This window comes from Pelodiscus sinensis, unplaced genomic scaffold (assembly GCF_049634645.1).
Source record: "Pelodiscus sinensis isolate JC-2024 unplaced genomic scaffold, ASM4963464v1 ctg62, whole genome shotgun sequence".
Classification (NCBI taxonomy): domain Eukaryota; kingdom Metazoa; phylum Chordata; order Testudines; family Trionychidae; genus Pelodiscus; species Pelodiscus sinensis.
The window spans coordinates 570,033-587,408 of NW_027465946.1; the positions used below are offsets into that span (position 1 = coordinate 570,033).

The 17,376-nt window shown below is 52.2% G+C and overlaps 1 protein-coding gene and 1 long non-coding RNA gene across 3 annotated transcripts in view; one reads left to right on the forward strand and one right to left on the reverse strand.

Moving 5' to 3' along the window:
- Positions 1-1,698: 1,698 nt before the first annotated feature.
- The window catches only part of LOC102458729 (leucine-rich repeat and fibronectin type III domain-containing protein 1), a 53,913-nt gene continuing 38,235 nt past the window's right edge, over positions 1,699-17,376 (reverse strand). Inside the window, exons 2-4 of the mRNA XM_075917226.1 lie at positions 15,123-15,176; positions 5,457-6,865; positions 1,699-2,647 (exon numbers count right to left, since the gene is read on the reverse strand). Coding sequence (XP_075773341.1) covers positions 1,807-2,647; positions 5,457-6,832 — 2,217 coding nt within the window. The 5' untranslated portion in view covers positions 6,833-6,865; positions 15,123-15,176 and the 3' untranslated portion in view covers positions 1,699-1,806. The remainder of the gene's footprint in view (positions 2,648-5,456; positions 6,866-15,122; positions 15,177-17,376) is intronic.
- LOC142825306 (uncharacterized) lies at positions 2,677-10,205 on the forward strand. Of its 2 annotated transcripts, XR_012899743.1 has the most exons (4): positions 2,677-4,047; positions 5,124-5,261; positions 8,257-8,451; positions 9,346-10,205. It is a non-coding gene; the product is annotated as an uncharacterized LOC142825306 (long non-coding RNA). The 2 variants fall into 2 exon arrangements; XR_012899742.1 differs by having other exon boundaries at positions 8,257-10,205.

Genomic DNA, 17,376 nt, shown 5'->3' on the forward strand with positions numbered 1-17,376 from the left:
CTCCCAGCCTGTGGGCTCAGCACCCCTGAGCCAGAACAGTCTCTGGCTCTCCCAGCAAGGGGTGCTGTGGAGCTCAGGGCAGAGACACTGGCTGTGGGGAGGGATCCCTCGGCCATGCCAGTGCCAGCCTGTCCCAGCAGGGGGCACTGTGAGCAGGTATGGGGAGCTGGCTCTGAGGAGGAGCCTTCTGGCTACCAATTCCATGTTCATGGACATTCTGGGCTCCGCCAGGGCCCTCCCTTCATCTTGGCAGATGGATCGGGACTGAAGCCATCAGGCTGAGGGGAGAGGGAGCATGCAGCAAAGGATGCCGCTGACATGGTTCAAAAGAACCGGTTCCCCCTCCCCTCTTTGCTGCATCCTTGGGCTTGTTAATTAGTATTATTTGCTTATGTTCGTATAACCCCAAAGCCTTCAGTGCCCACCCATAGTCCTGCCAGGGACTTTGGGGTTACTCACCCTGATCTCCCTGGATCCCAGTGGGGGAGGCCCCACTACTGGATTTGTCCTCAGATTCCTGTTCCCCAGTGTCCCCCAAAGGCCATTCTCCCCTCTGCCATCTGTGACCCCCCCTTGCCCTGTCTGGGCATCACCTCCATCCCTTCCCCCGACTCACACTCTGCACCTGCTCCCTCTTTGTGTCCCTGTGCAGCCTCCACCCCCAACAAGACAGACACAGGTCAGGCCCACTGTGGTTCACACAGAAAAGGTTTTAATCACCTCCTGAAAAGGGGGAGCCTTGCCCCGAAAGGGTACGGGGGAGGGAAAGGGAGTATGAGGAAATAAGGAGGTTTGAAGGGGCTGAGGGCACAGGTTTTTAATGTAAAAACTTGTGTTCAACACTCATACAACGTTTGCCTGTTAAAAAGTCATGATGGGGAGAGGTTGAGGATGGGAATGGTGGTGGTGGGGGGGGGGGAGAATGGGGCACAGTAGTGGGGATGGGACGAGGAATAGAGCACAGCAGTGGGGGCTGGAACAGATGGAACATGGTGGGGAGGAACGGGGTACCACTGGGAGGCATGGTAGGGGATGGCTCTAGGGGTTGGGTGAAGAGGAATGGAAGAGTACAACTGAAGTTGTGCAAGATGGATGGGGAATGGGGTATACTGAGGAGGCTGGAGAGAAAGGAGCACAGCCGAGGGGAATGGGGAGCTGGAGGGCAAGCACGGGGTGTTAGACCAGGGGACAGTTTGGAGTAACAGGGGAAAGGGGTGATGACTTTTCCAATACTGAATACACTGAACACAGAAAATTATCTAGACCAGCCAGATACAATAAATAGGCCCCCTCAGTCTGTGTTGGGAGTGGGTGCCTATCGCCTCCTTCCCAGAAATACTTTGGGGGGAGGGGGACATGGGTTTGTTTGGGAACTAAACACTGCCCTGTCCCCCGTCCTGGACAGTTATTAATGCATAACGAGTTACTCAAGGTAAAAGGATCTTTGTAATTTCGTGTCATCTGTGCATGTGTCTTTGCTAGTTCTGCTCCCGCCCTTCCCAAACTACCCGGCACGCATGGGCTGGAAGAGGCTCTCAAAACTCATCCTGGGGCCCCCCCACCTCCTTCCCCTCCCTGCAGCCGGGCAGTCCGGTGCATCTGTCGGGTGACTGGTTTTCATTGTCTTCCATCTCCGCTCTTTAAGGCACCGCAGCGGAAGAGAGTCGGAGTCAGCAGGATCAGCGCAGGCCCCCAGCCGGGGCAGGTGGGTGAAACTGCAGCCATTCCCTCCTCGCCCCCGTGGGATGGGTCATGCGCCCCGTGGGCCCAACAAAATTGCTACCCCCGCAGCCCCCAGGGCCCGTCTCAGACGGTACTTTCCAGCATCCACTCGGTACTGCTGAAGGTCACCCGGCGTTGGCTTAGTGGGCAGTCCTCCGTGTTCAGCTGGGACGTGGACATGTGCCTTTTTGTCCGTGCCCGGCGCGGGTAGCTGTGGCTCTGAAACAGAGAATAGTCCCCGTCGAAGGAATGACGGTGGTGGTGAGTCCTCGAGAGCTCCCGGGGAAAGAGGCCCACACTGCCCAGCGTGGCCCGGTGCTGGCTGCCTGGCCCGCTTTCCCGGAGGAGACTCAAGGAGCCAGTCATGTTGCCCTTGGGCTGGCCCTCCTCTGAGGACAGCAGGGCCACAGTCTGGAGGTCTGCACCCGGCTTCAGATCTCGCTTGTCCTGTTCAGGGGCAGTAGGTGTGTCCTCCTTAGGCCCTGCCTCCTTAGGCTCCACCTCCACAGGCCCTGCCTCCTTAGGCTCCGCCTCCTGGAAGGTCTCATATTTGTCCTCCGTGGTCTTGGAGGCTGGGGGCTGCCCGCCGTTGGTCTGGGAGTAGACGTTGCTGACCTTGGCCTTCTTGTGCCCCTCTTGCCCGCTGTGGACCTTGTAGCGGATCATGAGGATGATGATGAAGACCAGGACGGAGGCCACGATGATACCGCCGATGATGATGATCATAGTGCCGCCCAGAAACTGGGTGTGCAGGGCATGGCACTGGGCGGTCTCGCCCTCTGTGGTAAACTGGACACAGCCCACTACCCGCGTAGCCGTCAGCGCCGTCACCCCGTCATCGTAGACGGCCAGCACACACAGGTCGTAGGCCCGGCCTGCCGCCAGGTCGTTCACCAGGAAGGCCCTGCTGGAGGGGGGGATCATCCTGCAGGGGGAGGGGAGACAGAAGGGAGTCACTGGTTAGTTGTGGGAACAACTCCTTGTCCCTAACTCGGGCCCCAGCCCGTGGGGTTATGCCCAGGGAGGGGCCCAGGTGCTCCGTAACACCTCTAATAGCAATCAAATGTACAGGACCTAGCACAACAGAGCCCCTTGTTATGGGCCAGGACAGCCCATTCTGCTAGGCACTATATACATGTGATTGCTGTAAAGGATATTATGGTGTCACCTAGGCAGCCTAGTTATAGGACAGGACCCTTGGTGCTTCTGTAACGTACATTTTACTGCTATTAAGGATATTATGGTTGTCCTGCGAGGCTCCAGGCTGACAACTAGAGTGCCTAAATGCTAACATAATACACCTAATAGCAATAAAATGAGCCAGGATACTCTATTGTGCTAGGTGCCATACATTTAATTGCTTTTAGGGGTATTGTGGTATTAGCTAGGCACCCTAGTTATGGCGCAGGATGATACTTGATATTTTACTGCTATTAGGTACCATGGAGGCTCCAGCCCCTTCATTAGCATGCTTAGGTGCTACCGTAATACACCTAATATCAATAAAATGTACAGCACCTGGCACAATGGGAACCCTGGTTTTGGGCCTGGTCTTTCTGGTATTTTTTTGCTAGTGAACCAAAAAAATCAGTTGTTTGTACTGCTCTTCTTCTGGTCCATGATAGCCCCTGTGCCTCGCCCAGAGGCAGCTGTGTTTCAGCACCAGGTGTGGGATTCCTGTATAAACAGCCTCCATGTCCCACCCCCGAGGCAGCTGCATCTCACTGCTGAGCAAAGGATCTTTGTGTAAATAGCCCCTGTGCTCCATTCAGGAGGTAGCTGCGTCTCAGCACTGAGCGAGTGATGCCTGTATAAACAGCTGTGATGCCCCACTCAAGAGATGACTTCATCTCAGAACGGAGTGCTCCCTTTAGAAAGAGCTGTGATGCCCCACGCCAGAGGTGGCTGCACCTCAGCAGCAAGGGAACACTCCTGCACTCATCCATGCACAAAGAGTAAATGTCACACACACAGTAGTGTTACAACACACATGTACACACAGTAATGGGTCACGTGCGCACGCACACTGAGGAACTCACGCATATTGAGCAACAGCTTTTAAACAAACCACACTCTCGACTGTCCCTTTTTCAAAGGTTGCAGAGGAAGCCATTATCCCTTTGTACTTCCCCTGCAGCAGCTCCCTGTCCTAGCCTCCCCACCCCACTGATTCTGCAGTTGCTAATGCCACACTGGAGTGGAGTCACAGGGTGCCAGTCCCACAGCTCGCTGGACTAGAGACCCCACCATCCTCTGAAACAGATTCCAGCCACAGGCATTAGTGGTGATCACCAGAGGGGCCAGTGCTACATCTAGACTACAAAGGTAAGTTGGAAAAAGAGTCGCAAATGGCAACCTGCAATTTGCATCTCTTTTCCATTTTTCTGTCGAAAGAGGCTTTTCCGAAATTTGGTGCATCTACACGGCACCAAATTTCAGAAAAACCTGCTCTTTCGACACATCTCTTCTGCCTTGTACAACGAGGTTTACAGGGATGGCGAAAGAGCACATCTGCTTTTCCAAAACATTTTGGCTGCGTCTAGACTGGCAAGTTTTTCTGCTTTTGCGCAAAAACTTGCCAGCTGTCTACACTGGCCGCTTGATTTTGCTCAAACGCACTGACGTCCTACTGTCCGAAATCAGTGCTTCTTGCGCAAATGCTTTGACGTTCCCATTCGGCCAAAAGCCCTTTTCTGGAAATGTTTTTGTGCAAGAGGGCCAGTGTAGACGCTAAAAACTGTTTTGCACAAAAAAGCCCCAATGGTGAAAATGGCGATTGGGGCTTTCTTGTGCAAAACCGTGTTTAGATTGGCACGGATGCTTTTCCGCAAAAAGTGCTTTTGCGGAAAAGCATCCGTGCCAATCTAGACGCTCTTGTCTGCAAATGCTTTTAACGGAAAAACTTTTCCGTTAAAAGCATTTGCGGAAAATCATGCCAGTCTAGATGTAGCCTTTTGGAAAAGGGGACGTGGCATTGCTTTTCCGCGATACCTCCTGGAAAAGCTCTGGAGTCTAGACATAGCCTAAGTGAGTCATGTCTGCACAAGGATAGTTTCTCCTGCCACTGGAGATGGAGCGCAACAGCCAAGGGGCACACAAGGAAGGGGGAATCTTAGGAGGGAAGGATTTGGCTCTGAAGCAAAGCTGTGCCAGACCATTAGCACCCTGTGAGCTGAGGAAATGGAGACAGTGGTGGTGGGATTTGAACCTGTCAATCTGGGAATCCCAGTCATAGAGAGCCAAATAATTGGCCCTTGGCCCTGCTCCCCCCCAATGCATTGCTGCTCCTAGCCTGGGCTCACCCTGGCATTAGGGTTAGCAACAGCTCCCTTCACCCACCCCTCAGCCACACAAATTTCCAACCACGTTCAGGGCTCTGATATTTCCTTTGCTTTCCGCAGAATTCCCCCAAAGGGCAGAACTGAGAGACCCCTTGCCGGTGACACCGGGCAGTGCAGGCTGAGAGGCAGTGAATAAGCTGCATTCTCCTACCCTTCCTCAGTCTCTGGCTGCACTGAGCTCCGTGGAGCTAACCATGGGTAAGAAAACAGGTTTCATTTACACCCGACATATCGGCTGCTTGATAAATGGTTCATGCAAGCTGGGGATTCTATTACAAGGAGGATAACAACCTACTAGTGTCGCCAGTTGGCTCTTCTTTAGCACCTGCTTCTAAAGCCCATGGTTCCAGCCCTGCTCATGACCTTGAATCCCATTCACCAGCCCAGTCTCACCTGTACACCAGCGAGTCGTCCAGGGAGCTGTTGTACTGAATCTGGTACATGCGGATGCCGGGAATGTGCCGTTCCGAGGGCCAGTGGATCACCACTGAAGTGGAGCTCAGCTCGGCCGCCACAATCTTCTTATCCAGGTGGTTCTTGGTGTCGTTGGTGCCCGACTTGGCAGAGGTGGTGATGTCGGATGAGCCGGGGTCGGGCTCCTTCATGTGGCCCGTGTTGTTGACCAGCAGCGGTAGCGGCACGATGCAGACCTCCACGGGGGCAGTGGCTTCGCCGGCAGCATTGGAGGCAATGCAGGTGAAGACCCCGTTGTCCTTGAGCGTGGTGATGTGCACCTCCAGTGTGCCATTGTCATAGACTGTGGTGCGGGTGGTGTTGTGAATCAGCTTCCCGTCGGGCGCAATCCAGTGGATGGAGGGGTCGGGGTCTCCTACCGCCTTGCACTTGAGGCTGACACCCTGGCCCTCCATGATGAAGGCCTTGGTGGAGTACTGGCGTGTAATGAGGGGCGGCTCGCAAATGAACTCCTCCTCGGGGATGGACCAGAAGTACTTATCCATCAGGTGCTCGGGAGAGGCGCATGTCTCCAGGTCGTCCTCCCGTGTCAGGCGCCGGAGCCAGAGGAGCTCACAGTTGCAATGCAAGGGGTTGCCCCCAAAGCTGATAGTTAGGGTGGATGGGTGGGAGCCTCGGACGTTAGCCAGCACCTGGGCCCGGAGGAAGAGGTTGTCTGGGGGCAACTTCTGCAGCCGGTTAGAGGTCATGTCCAGACGCACCAGCTTGTGGAGCTGGGAGAAGGTGCCCTCGGCGATGTGGTCGATGAGGTTGTGATCGAGGGTCAGGGTGTTGAGACTGACCATCTGCCCGATGGCCTCCCAAGGCAGCGTCTCTAGGTTGTTATAGGACAAGTCCAGGTCCTCCACGGTGGCCAGGAACTCGTCGAAGGAGGCTGGCTGGATGTTGCTGATCTGGTTGTTGCCCAGGATGAGGTGCCGGAGGTTGCCCAGGCCTTTGAAGTGTTCGTTGCGGAGGGCAGCCAGCCGGTTGCTGTTCATGTGCAAGGCGCGCAAGGAGCGCAGGTCGGCGAAGGCATAAGGCATCACCTGGCTGATGGTGTTGCGGGAGAGGGTCAGGTGCACCAGGTTGGTCATGTTGGAGAAGTCCTTGCGCCGGATGATGGTGATGAAGTTGTCCGTCAGCCGCAGCTCCACCGTGCGCCGGTCGATAGATGGAGGCACGAAGAGCAGCCCTGTCTTCGCACATAGCATGGTCAGGGTGGGCGAGATGTTCTGGCAGATGCAGCGCCCGGGGCAGTGCTGAGCTTTCACCATGCTGCCGAGCATAAGAAGGGGCAGGAGGAGTTTTTCCATGGTACTGTCCCTCACTTCCTCCCTGCCCGGGCTCTGCAGGCAAAAGGCACAAAAGTCAGTAGCAACAAACCTACAGCAGCTCTGTCCCTCTCTACTAGCCAGTCTAGAGATTCAGGCTACTTTAGTCCATTTTCTAGAGGCAGCTGCATAAGCACCGGGTGTGGGGGCCATGTATAAACAGCCTCCAGGTTCCACCCCAGAGGCAGCTGCAGCTCACTGATGAACAAAGGATCAATGTCTAAAACAGTCCCTGTACGCCATCCTGGATTCTACAGCTCAGCTGGCAGAGGCCCTGTCCAAGGATCCCCAGCTTGTGGAGCTGTGAAACTCTCAGTTTGATTTCTGTGCCCCACGAACCCTGCTGGAGGCATTTTGTTTAAAAAAAAGTGGTGCCCAACAGATACAACTTGGGCCTTTTTGTGGCTAGCCCCACACGAGCACCACCAAAAGGCAGAAAGTCATGAGTTGTTCATCTAGAAAAATCATGAGATCTTGATTGAAAATCATGAGTTTACACTAAGCTAAGCTTCAGTTATCTTCTGCTTTTTGAGACTTTAGGGGTCCCATTGCCAGGTTTTTCTCTGCCACCACCAATTTACTTATTTTTAAATGAAAGCATAAATCCTTTACAGGATCTCATGGCTCCAGGAGCTGGTGACTGAAAGGAAAACACCATGCATTGCCAGATAAAATTGTTAGAGGTGACAACATGGTTACTTCCTCACACTGATTTGCTTGGAAAGTTCCAAACCTCCCAAAGCCCCTCTGCATTCCTCCCCTCTCTCCCACAGAAAATTGTTTTATTTTATTGGCCAGTTTGATTTGCGGGGAATTTTTTTAGAAAACGTGCAGTCTTTGTCATTTTCCAAAACGAGATGTCTGTAATCAACAGATTTAAAGAAAGAAAGGAAATTTTCCTCCCCTCAAAAAGTTTCTATCATTTGATGAGAAAACAAAACCTTTTTTGGAAAATCTCTACCTTTAAAAACAGAAAGAAATGAAACATTAAATTAACCCCACCCAACATTTTTCAAAAAATCTCCCTCTCCCATCCCACCATTGTTTATCAAGGTGAAAGTCAGGAATGCCTGCTGCGATATGTAGTCTGACCTGTCCAAATACTGTGTCCCGGGCATCAATCTACACTCAGGCTGGGCCAAATTCCGAGGGAGGGGGTGAGGGGAGGGATGTTTCAGACTCCAGGTTCCCCTCAAGTCACTGTTTGCCTCGACATTTCCTGGTCTTGGTGCGCAAATGTCCCACCATGCTGATCTTAGTCAGCACCCAGCTCAAACAGGGGCTTTCGTCAGGCTTTCTTTGCCCCACTGCCATCTACCTAATAACAGAATTACCTTGAGACCCTGTCCATGGGGAGATGTGAAGATGCGATTAAAAAAAATCTTTCCCTCTCTCTTCCCTTTCAGAAAACCCTCAAATAGGAGCAACCGGGAAACCTTCAGAGCCTCAGATACAAGATTTCTTGGGGCTCATACAGTGTGGACTTACACCCACCCTGCCTCAGTTTCTCCACCTTGCTCTTCAGCCATGTGCGTGTCCTGACTCCTCCTGCCAAAGCACTTCAGAAATTCCCCCGTTCTGGGGCAACAAACTATGACAAAGTGAGGATTTTGTCATATTTTTATGACGCTGTCTGCCTCAGTTTCCACTGCATTTTGCAAGGCTATTGGTGGCAGGGAAGGATTGTTGGCTCTCAGCGCAAGTATAGTCCTCCCATCACAGTGAAGTAAAATCCCATCCCATCTGCAGGAGAGCTCAGCTGCGTCTGAGGCAGCAGGTGCCTCCCATGTGATGGATAACAAGGGGCAGAACTGCTAGGGCTATGAAGCCGTGAGGAGGAGAGAGAGAAGGGCAATGGAGAACTTTTGACTTTCCCCATCTTGTCACCCAAGGGCAAAGGGATGTTGGATGGGAAGGGTACAGTTTCAAAGATAGCCTCTTTTCCCCATGCCAAGTCATTGGTCTGTGGAACTCACTGCCACACGAAGTCACCAAAGTCAAAATTCCAGGAGGGATTGTGCATGGCTCAGATAGGAAGAATAGTGGGGTTAGAGTTTGTGCTGACAACAGCAAAAAAGCTGCTCCTAGCTTCATGTCACTCTGCCTAATAGAGACAAGAGTGAGCCCAAATGTGGGGAACAGAGTATCCCCCATCTGCTACTGCAGGGCTTCCCCCCTTCTGCAGCCATGAGCACTCCCTCACCCTGGAAACCCACAACCACCGCCCCCCAGCCATAAGAACGGCCACCCTGGGTCAGACCAAATGTCCATCCACCCAGTATCCTGTCTGCCAACAGTAGCCAATGCCACATGCCCCCAGAGGGAGGGAACACAACAGGTAATCCTTGCGTGATCCCTCCCGTCACCCACTTCCAGACAAACAGAGGCTAGGGACACCATTCCTACCCATCCTGACTAATAGCCATTGATGGACCTAGCCTCCATGAAAGCCCTCTATGCTCCTAACCCAGAACACCTGCACAATCTCTCTCCAGGTGCTCAGCTTCAGGAGCAGATGCAAACTCCCGGGGTAATGAGAAACAGCCACATCCAGGCACCTGGCTAGTTCCTCATCCTGCCTTCAAGGGGATGACTTTGACCTACCCCCATGTGTCTAGTCACAGCCCTGCTCTGTGCTGTTAGCCAGCACCCCGGCAGGCAGGCTGGTGATGGGATCGCTGCTGACAGCTCGGAGGTGACTTTTATCTGGAGCAGCCGTGTGTGACTGCACTGAACTGGGCCTGGGAGACAGCACTAACTCCAAAATGTGAGTGCCTGCGCATCCAGACATATAATTTATGCTATCATGTGCCGAAAGTGTCCGTCTGCTATGTACATTGGACAAACATCTCAGACACTTCGCCAAAGGATTAATGCCCACAAAACAGATAAGAGACAAGATCACAAAGAGAAAACAGTTTCTTGCCATTTTAACCAGAAAGGACACTCTCTCAATGACTTAGCCACCTGCATTCTGCTACAAAGACCTTTTACATCTGCACTTGAAAGGGAATCCTCTGAACTGTCATTCATGTTAAAATTCGACACTCTCCAAGAAGGAATGAACAAACACTCAAACTATCTTACCCATTACCAAAATAGCTTCCCCAATTATCACCTCTAATACCATTAGCTCACAGACATCCCACTCTCCCTACCTCTAATATAATCAATTCACAGACACTTACCTTCCTTCCTCCCCCCCCTGCATCCCCCTCCTGTTCTGAAATGTGATTTGTCCTTTTCATATGTGTTCATTTTTTTAATTGTATCCTTTGGTATATATGGTTGTGACTATTTTCTTCCACTATTTGATCTGAGGAAGTGGGTCTGGCCCACGAAAGCTCATCATCTAATAAACCATCTTGTTAGTCTTTAAAGTGCTACATTGTCCTGCATTTTGCTCCAAAATGTGAGGCCCTGCTGCCACACTAGTCCCCATCAGCTGCCCAGGTTTGGGGCTGGTGCTCCATAGAGGGGAAGGCTCCGTGTTCCATACTCTCCCCCTTGCTGAGCCAGTCAGTCTCCACCCTAGACTGGATCGCAACCAGCATCCGCTGCTGAGACAGGCCGTTTCCCCTGTGCCCCAGTTCCCCACAGTGCCCCCTGCAGGGAGAGGCTGGGATTGGGGAAGCTGGACATTCCCCCTGCTCCTGACTATGTTCCTCACAGTGCCCCCTGCAGGAGAGGCTGGGACTGAGGTAGGCATGAAGCTGCTGAATCAGATCTGGTCAAGCTTTTATGCACCTGCTTCATATGAGCAGCCCTACTAAAGGCAAAGAATGCAACCCAGGGGTCCTGGCTACCAGTCGGTTTGGCTCAGACCTCAGCAGTCCCTTCCCCTTCCACAGGTGGGGCTAGAACCCAGGAGTCCTGGCTCCCAGCCAGCCCCCCTTCTAAAGGGTAGAATACCACCTCCGTGTGCAGCCAAATGTAGCAGCCCCTGCTGTTGCCAGGCAGATGTGGATTGAAGTCAGCGGCCGGCTGAGCCTTTATCTCTCTTGCTCTCCCCAAGGAGAGAAGAATCAATTACACGGCAGGAGAAAGAAATGGAGTGAAAGACAGAAAAGTGGAAGGGTGGGGGGAGAGGCTATCGGCACTGCCTGCTATGCATAGCACCCCAGTTGCAGAACCCGCCCTCCCAGGTGACTCGTGGTAGCACTTGGAGATGCCCCGCCCCCATTCCTCACCATTATAATTGCTAAGCAGGGTGCTCCCATATGCCCTCCACCTATCTGGGTGGCCCTCCCCACACCCACACCCCTGCAGGCACCCATCGACCCTGTTGCCACTGATCTTATGAGGGGGAGGGCTAAGAGCTATAGAGGGCATTCCTGGGGCTTTTACTATGGTGGGGGTGTCACAGGTTCACCCCCCCCCCTTCTGGCCATGCCTGGTGCTGCAGGCATGCCCTGCGTCCGTTCCCCCCAGGTTTTCCATCTTTCCCAGGACTCAGCTCCTCCGACAGGCAATCCCTTTCTGGACTAACCAACCAGGCAAATAAACGATTTACCTCCCCACTTACATTTGGATTCCTCTTCATCTGCCTCCCAGATGCAGCTCCCACATGCTGCTGGGCCCCTCTTAGCTCCGGGGCAGAGCCCTGCATCCCAGGAGCCCCTCCCCCCAAGGCAGTGCCACCTACTTCCCCTGGTTCTTCCACACAGTGTTCTCTGCCCTTGGATGAGGACCAGGTGTTTCTCTAGCTGGCTCCAGACCCCAGTCAGCCCTGGCTCTTAGGCTGCCAGGCAGCTAATTGTGGCACTGGCAGGCCTGATTGGTCAGTTGCTGCCCCAGCATGCTTGCCTCTTAATGGTTTGTCTGTGGGCAGAGGGGAGGTAGGTATGGAGAGAGCATTAATGGAGCTTTTCTTGTGGTGGGGGGACATAAAATGCATAGAGCACTGCTGGCTGCTATGGTGGTGGGGGGGGATTATGAATGCAGCAATAGCAGGATTTATATTCTGGCAGGGGTCTGTGTGTTAAACATAAGCCATCCATGCTTTTCCTGTGACATAACTCCACTCTGCTTCTGGAAGCAGTGGGTGTGTGTGTGTGACTCTATTGGGGTCCATTAAAGTATGCTTTTAGCCACCCAGCCTTTGCCCACACTGGGGTAGCTGTTCCCTGCCAGCTGCTGTATGGCTCCCTAGAGAGGGATGGCACAGCAGGGACACAGTCACCATGCTGCACCTATGGGTGCGCATTTTGACACACATTTTAGCCGGGCCATGTTCACAGCTTGCCACACTGACGTCTCTTCTCTTTATGAAGGAGCTGGGGCAGAAGCACTCTCCTCCCTGCCAGCTGTTCTCAGGGGCTGTATTTAGGAACAGAATCCAGGTCCTGCCTCCCAGCCTCCCGGCTCTGACCACTAGACTCTGCTCTCCTCCGCCCCCTCAAATCAGGGATAGAATCCAGAAGTCCTGACTCCTAGCCCCTCCCCTGCCACACTCTACCCAGCTCTTTCCTGGGGTGTGCCTCTCCCCTAGTCCATACATACACAGAAGTCTGCAATCCTGAGCCCTGAAGACAGAATGATTATATTTTCATAAGGCCTAACAAGCTGGAAGTGGGAGCTAGCTGCTTCTTGCAGTAATCTGTAAGCACGATAATGCAATACCAGCGAGTAGAGTGAGGAGGCAGTGGGTGATATCCCCTGATGAATGGAAGGAGGCTGAGTGTCATAGCACCTATACCGCAGATGTCCATGTGGGTGCAGGGAAGGAGTTCTCCATGATGGCACAACAGATTCCTCCCCAAGGTAGGCTTTGGAACTGAATGACACTAATCCAAATTAACAGCGCTCAACAGTTAGCGTAACCTACCCGCCCGTGGCGAGTAGATTACAAGCCGGCACAGCCGCGCAGCGCAGTCAGCGCATGCGCAGTGTGCTGAACCGTGCAGCTGGCGAGCGGGGCTTGGCGAGCCCTGCAAATTAAGGCCCCTTTAATTCTGAATGAGAGCAATCCACAAGGGGGCATAATGAAGTTTAATTAATCCACTTTAAGGGTTAATTTGGATTAGATCCCCCTGCAGACAAGCAAGGGTCCATTGTATTCTGCTGCCAATGCAGGATTCAGATCCCTTGGGATTTTGAACTGCCAGCTCAGTGCGGGGGGTGAGGGGTCCGTCCATACCAGCCAGCACAGAGCCAGATGGGCAGCTGTCATCCAGCTGTTCTAGGATCTCAGAAGTGGGTTTCCCTCAGTGCCTTCTCTCTGCCGTTGCTTCATTTCCTGTCGGCAACTCCTTCCGCAGCCCCTTGCAATGGGCCATCAGGCGGGTTTAACATGGCACCAATCAGTCAGGGTGGAGGATACTCCTAACAAACCTGCCACCCTTCTCTGCTCTACAACACAACCCTGAACTCTGCCAACCTTCGGCTGTCTTCTCTGGGGCAGGACCAGCTTTGCGTCCTGTGTCTGAACAGCACCTGGCATGCTCATCTGGGGGGGCACCTGGGTATTGCACCTGGCACCATAGAGACTTGGTCCATGCCTGGGGCTCCTAGAAGCTAGCATAATACACAAAGGCTGTGTCTAGACTGGCCAGTTTTTCCGGAAAATCAGCCGCTTTTCCGGAAAAACTTGCCAGCTGTCTACACTGGCTGCTTGAATTTCCGCAAAAGCACTGACTTCCTACTGTAAGAAATCAGTGCTTTTTGCGGAAATACTATGCTGCTCCCCTTCGGGCAAAAGTCTCTTTTGCACAAAACAGCTGAGATTTGTTTTGTGCAAAAAAGCTCCGATTGCGAAAATGGCGATCGAGGCTTTTTTGAGGAAAAGCGTGTCTTTTGCGGAAAAGTGCTTTTGCGGAAAAGCATCCGTGCCAATCTAGACGCTCTTTTCCGCAAATGCTTTTAACGGAAAACTTTTCCGTTAAAAGGATGTCCGGAAAATCATGCCAGGCTAGACGTAGCCTAAAGGTTCAGTATGTAGTGCCATGGAGGCTGGATTCATGACTGGAGAGCCTTGGTACAGGTTGAAGCTCTCTAGTCCGGCACCCTCTGGTCCGGCAGCATCTGTGGTCCAGCATGATTTTAGTTAGCTGGATATCCACTTGTGGATGTGGCCAAGTTTCCTGTGGTTCCATAAAGTTTGTTTACAGCCCACAGTCCTGGCTCTCAGTGTTCTGTGCTGTTATTTAACTCTAATTTACCCCTAAATGTCTTCTAAGAGCCCAGTAAGCAGGGGAAGTGTTGGTAATGCTGCTAGACAATACCAACCTCCCATGGTTCATTAAATTCTCTGGTTCAGCACCAGCCATGTCTAGAGAAGAGCAACCTGTATTACTGTAATACACCTAATAGTAATATTAAGGTACAGCTCTTGGGACAAAGGGGTCCTCATTTTTGTCTGCAACTGGTCACCTCAAACCTGCTGTTAATGACTCAATGCAATCCCAAAAAAATACCAGCAAGTGGAGTGATGAGGGAGAGGAGGAAGTGTTCTCAAGTTCTATGCAATTATGTAAAATATTCGGAATGTATTGCTTATGTCTACACTTGCCTAAATCCCATAAATTATCATTTAAAATAAAAGCACACTGAGCTGTCTTAGGCTTTCACCCCCCAAAACACTGTTTTTCCCATTAATTTATTCCTAACACTGCCTAAAATAAAACGATTGCAGGAGCCACTGCTTTGGGTTCTAAGATCTCTGAGTAACGGATTTGGTGAGCCAGCCAGGAGTCTGATTCTAGTAATCATTAAGGACAATGTTTTAAAGTTTTGGCAAGATGATGGCCTCTGTGTCTGGGAACCCATGGGCCAAACTGGGGTCCTCCAGGGCTAACAGCACAAGTGGTGTGGGCCTGAGTTAATGCTTCCAAGGCAGGGCCATCCCTGACTGTGTTCTCTGCAGATGTCACACATGCCAGCCAGTGGGTGGCATGTTTCTAAAAGAGGTATCTGGGGGCTCCGAGTGGCACTCTGCCCTGCCTGGGTTCATCAGGACGTGCCCAAAGCATAGATTTACCTGCCTTCTTGGCACAGCAGTAGGTGCAATAGGGTGTGGGCTGGCTTGGCGCTTCATGCTGTTCATCATGCCAAATGCTCCTTCTGCTGAGATAGACTGTGCCTGGCAAACATGGAATCTGCTATGCCTAGGCCTTGCCTGCTCTAGGCCCTGCTACACCCTCACAACACAGCACAGCTGCCTTGGGCTCACCCTGTGCAATCGAGGTCCATCTCAGGCCACACTCGCACCCCAAATCTGGCCAAGCCCCCACTCACTCTGCCCCCACCCAGCACAGAGCATGTTGGCAATTACCTCTCCTCAGGAATTCATCATGCCTCCCACCGGCTATGCAGGCCTTTGCCGCCACTACCTGGGGAGAGAGCAGAGAGATGTGAGCAGTCAGCCTGCCTGCCCCTGTCATCACTCTCCCCAACCCCGGGGAGCATAGACACTAGAAAACGGGGCCTGAGGGCAAGATGGCACGGCCTGCCCCATGGCGTAGGATTTACAAAATCTAGCACCACACCTTGGCACTACCGTAATACACCTAATAGCCATAAACACATACAGCACCTAGTGCCATGGGTCCTGGGCCACATCTGGGATGCCTCGGTGCTACCATAATGCACTTAATAGCAAAAGAAAATACACAGCACCTGGCACAGTGGGAGTGTGGGCCCCAACTAGGACACCGGGCTGCTGTCCTCTCCTTTCTTCCAGGGCTCCTTCTGACCCTGTCCTTCTTGTCCCAGGGAGATCTCATTCTTCCCACGCTTTCTCTGTGCCCTCTTCTCCCATCAGAATTCATGCCCACCCCTCAGCTGTGACCAGAACAATGGGCCCTGATCCTAGAGTCAGGCCCCTAGGTCCTACTTTGACACAGACAAGCAACGGCAAGAATAACTCCACATTCCCCTGGGCCTGCTGACGCAGTATTTCTCAACAGCTCCTTCCCCGCCTGCTGTTTCTGGAGCCCCTTTGTCAGTGGATATTGCATGTCTGTTCTCATGCTGGTTTGAAGTGGATAAGAGTCTATTGCTGCAGGCAGCTAGAAGAACACCTCCCTTAGCCCAAGCTGTGGAGGATGGCACTCTGAGCACTGGAAGGCTCAGGTCAGGATAGCGGTTGTGTCATTTTCACTCATCCAGTGCTGCTAGACATTGTCTGTCCTTGAATCTGTCCTTTTGCACAGCCACCCAGGGGATTCACCCATCCCCAGTATTGCTCCATCTTCTGTCTGTCCATCTAGTTCCCTCCAATCAACAGTTATCCATTGCTCCATCCATCCTTCCATCCATCCATCCACCTCTCTATCCTACTCAGCCTTCCATTCATGCACCTTTACTCATCTCTCTTTCTGCTCATTTATTCACAGGATCTATCCATCTCTTTATGATCCTGCCATATCAAGTATTTTAACCGTCTCTCCATTTCACAGTACTGCACCAACTCTCTTTATTCTATTCATTCCCCTATGTACTCTTCTAGCAAATCTTTCTCTTGCTTTTTATAGATAGCTGGCTATTTGTATTACCATCGCATCTAGGAACCATAGAATCAAAATAGCTATATACCTATTTATCCATCCATTCATCACCAGAAACTCTGCAGCAGCTTCAAGGAAATTAATCATAGCAGCGTTGCAGTGAACTCACTATCCTATGAGCAAACCCAGCATTATTTAGAAGCTCAGTATAATATCCTAGTGACATGACAGCAACCAAAATGTTCATCTTTGCCTCTCTCCCCGAAGCCTAAGGGCAATGAAAGAGTTTCTAGGAGTGGGGGGTGGGGCTCTCAGCACATAGGGAAGAGGGCTGGGAAAGACATGTTAACTGGATGTTCTCACTAAAAGACTCAATAGTGAAATGATTCATAAGGTTCTAATTGACATCACTAGGTTTCAGAGTTAATGCCCAATTGAACTGCTTAAGGTTTGAGAGGTGAAACATGATGGGGCCTCCACTGTCAGTTCTGACCCTCTTGGGTGATTTATTGACGTGTTCTATGTGATTGGGGATGGGGAACTGACACTGCTGAGAATCTGGGATTTCCCTCCTACCCACAATGCTTTGAGCTCTGGTGGACAGCTTAGATGCTCTTCCCAAGACCTCCCTCCCCCTTCTATACTCTACTTCCATGTGAAGTGTGCCTACCTGGAAGTGTCTCACGTCCACCTCGTACCTGTAAAAATGATGTGAGGGGCCGGGTGACGGGGCCCTTTAGCTTACATGGGCAAGAGACACAACAGGGAAAGGTGGGAGGATGGACAGGCTTTCCCTATAGGTTTCATTGCTCTGGGACTCAGGTGATGAGGGGGTCCAAAGGCCTTGGCTTTTGCTTGGGTTGAGTCACAAGCTTTTCCTGTGAGGTGCCTTGGTAGCCCCTCCCAACCCCCCCCCCCCCCCATGTCAACCTCCCAGTCTGGACCCCATCCCGCACCAGGTCAGGCCAGATATCAGTGTGGGGATGAATGACCCACTCCAACTAAGATAGCCCAGTCCACCACAGCATGGCACAGTGAAACCCAGTCAAGCATAGACCAGTCTGCCCCAGTCGTCCCAAC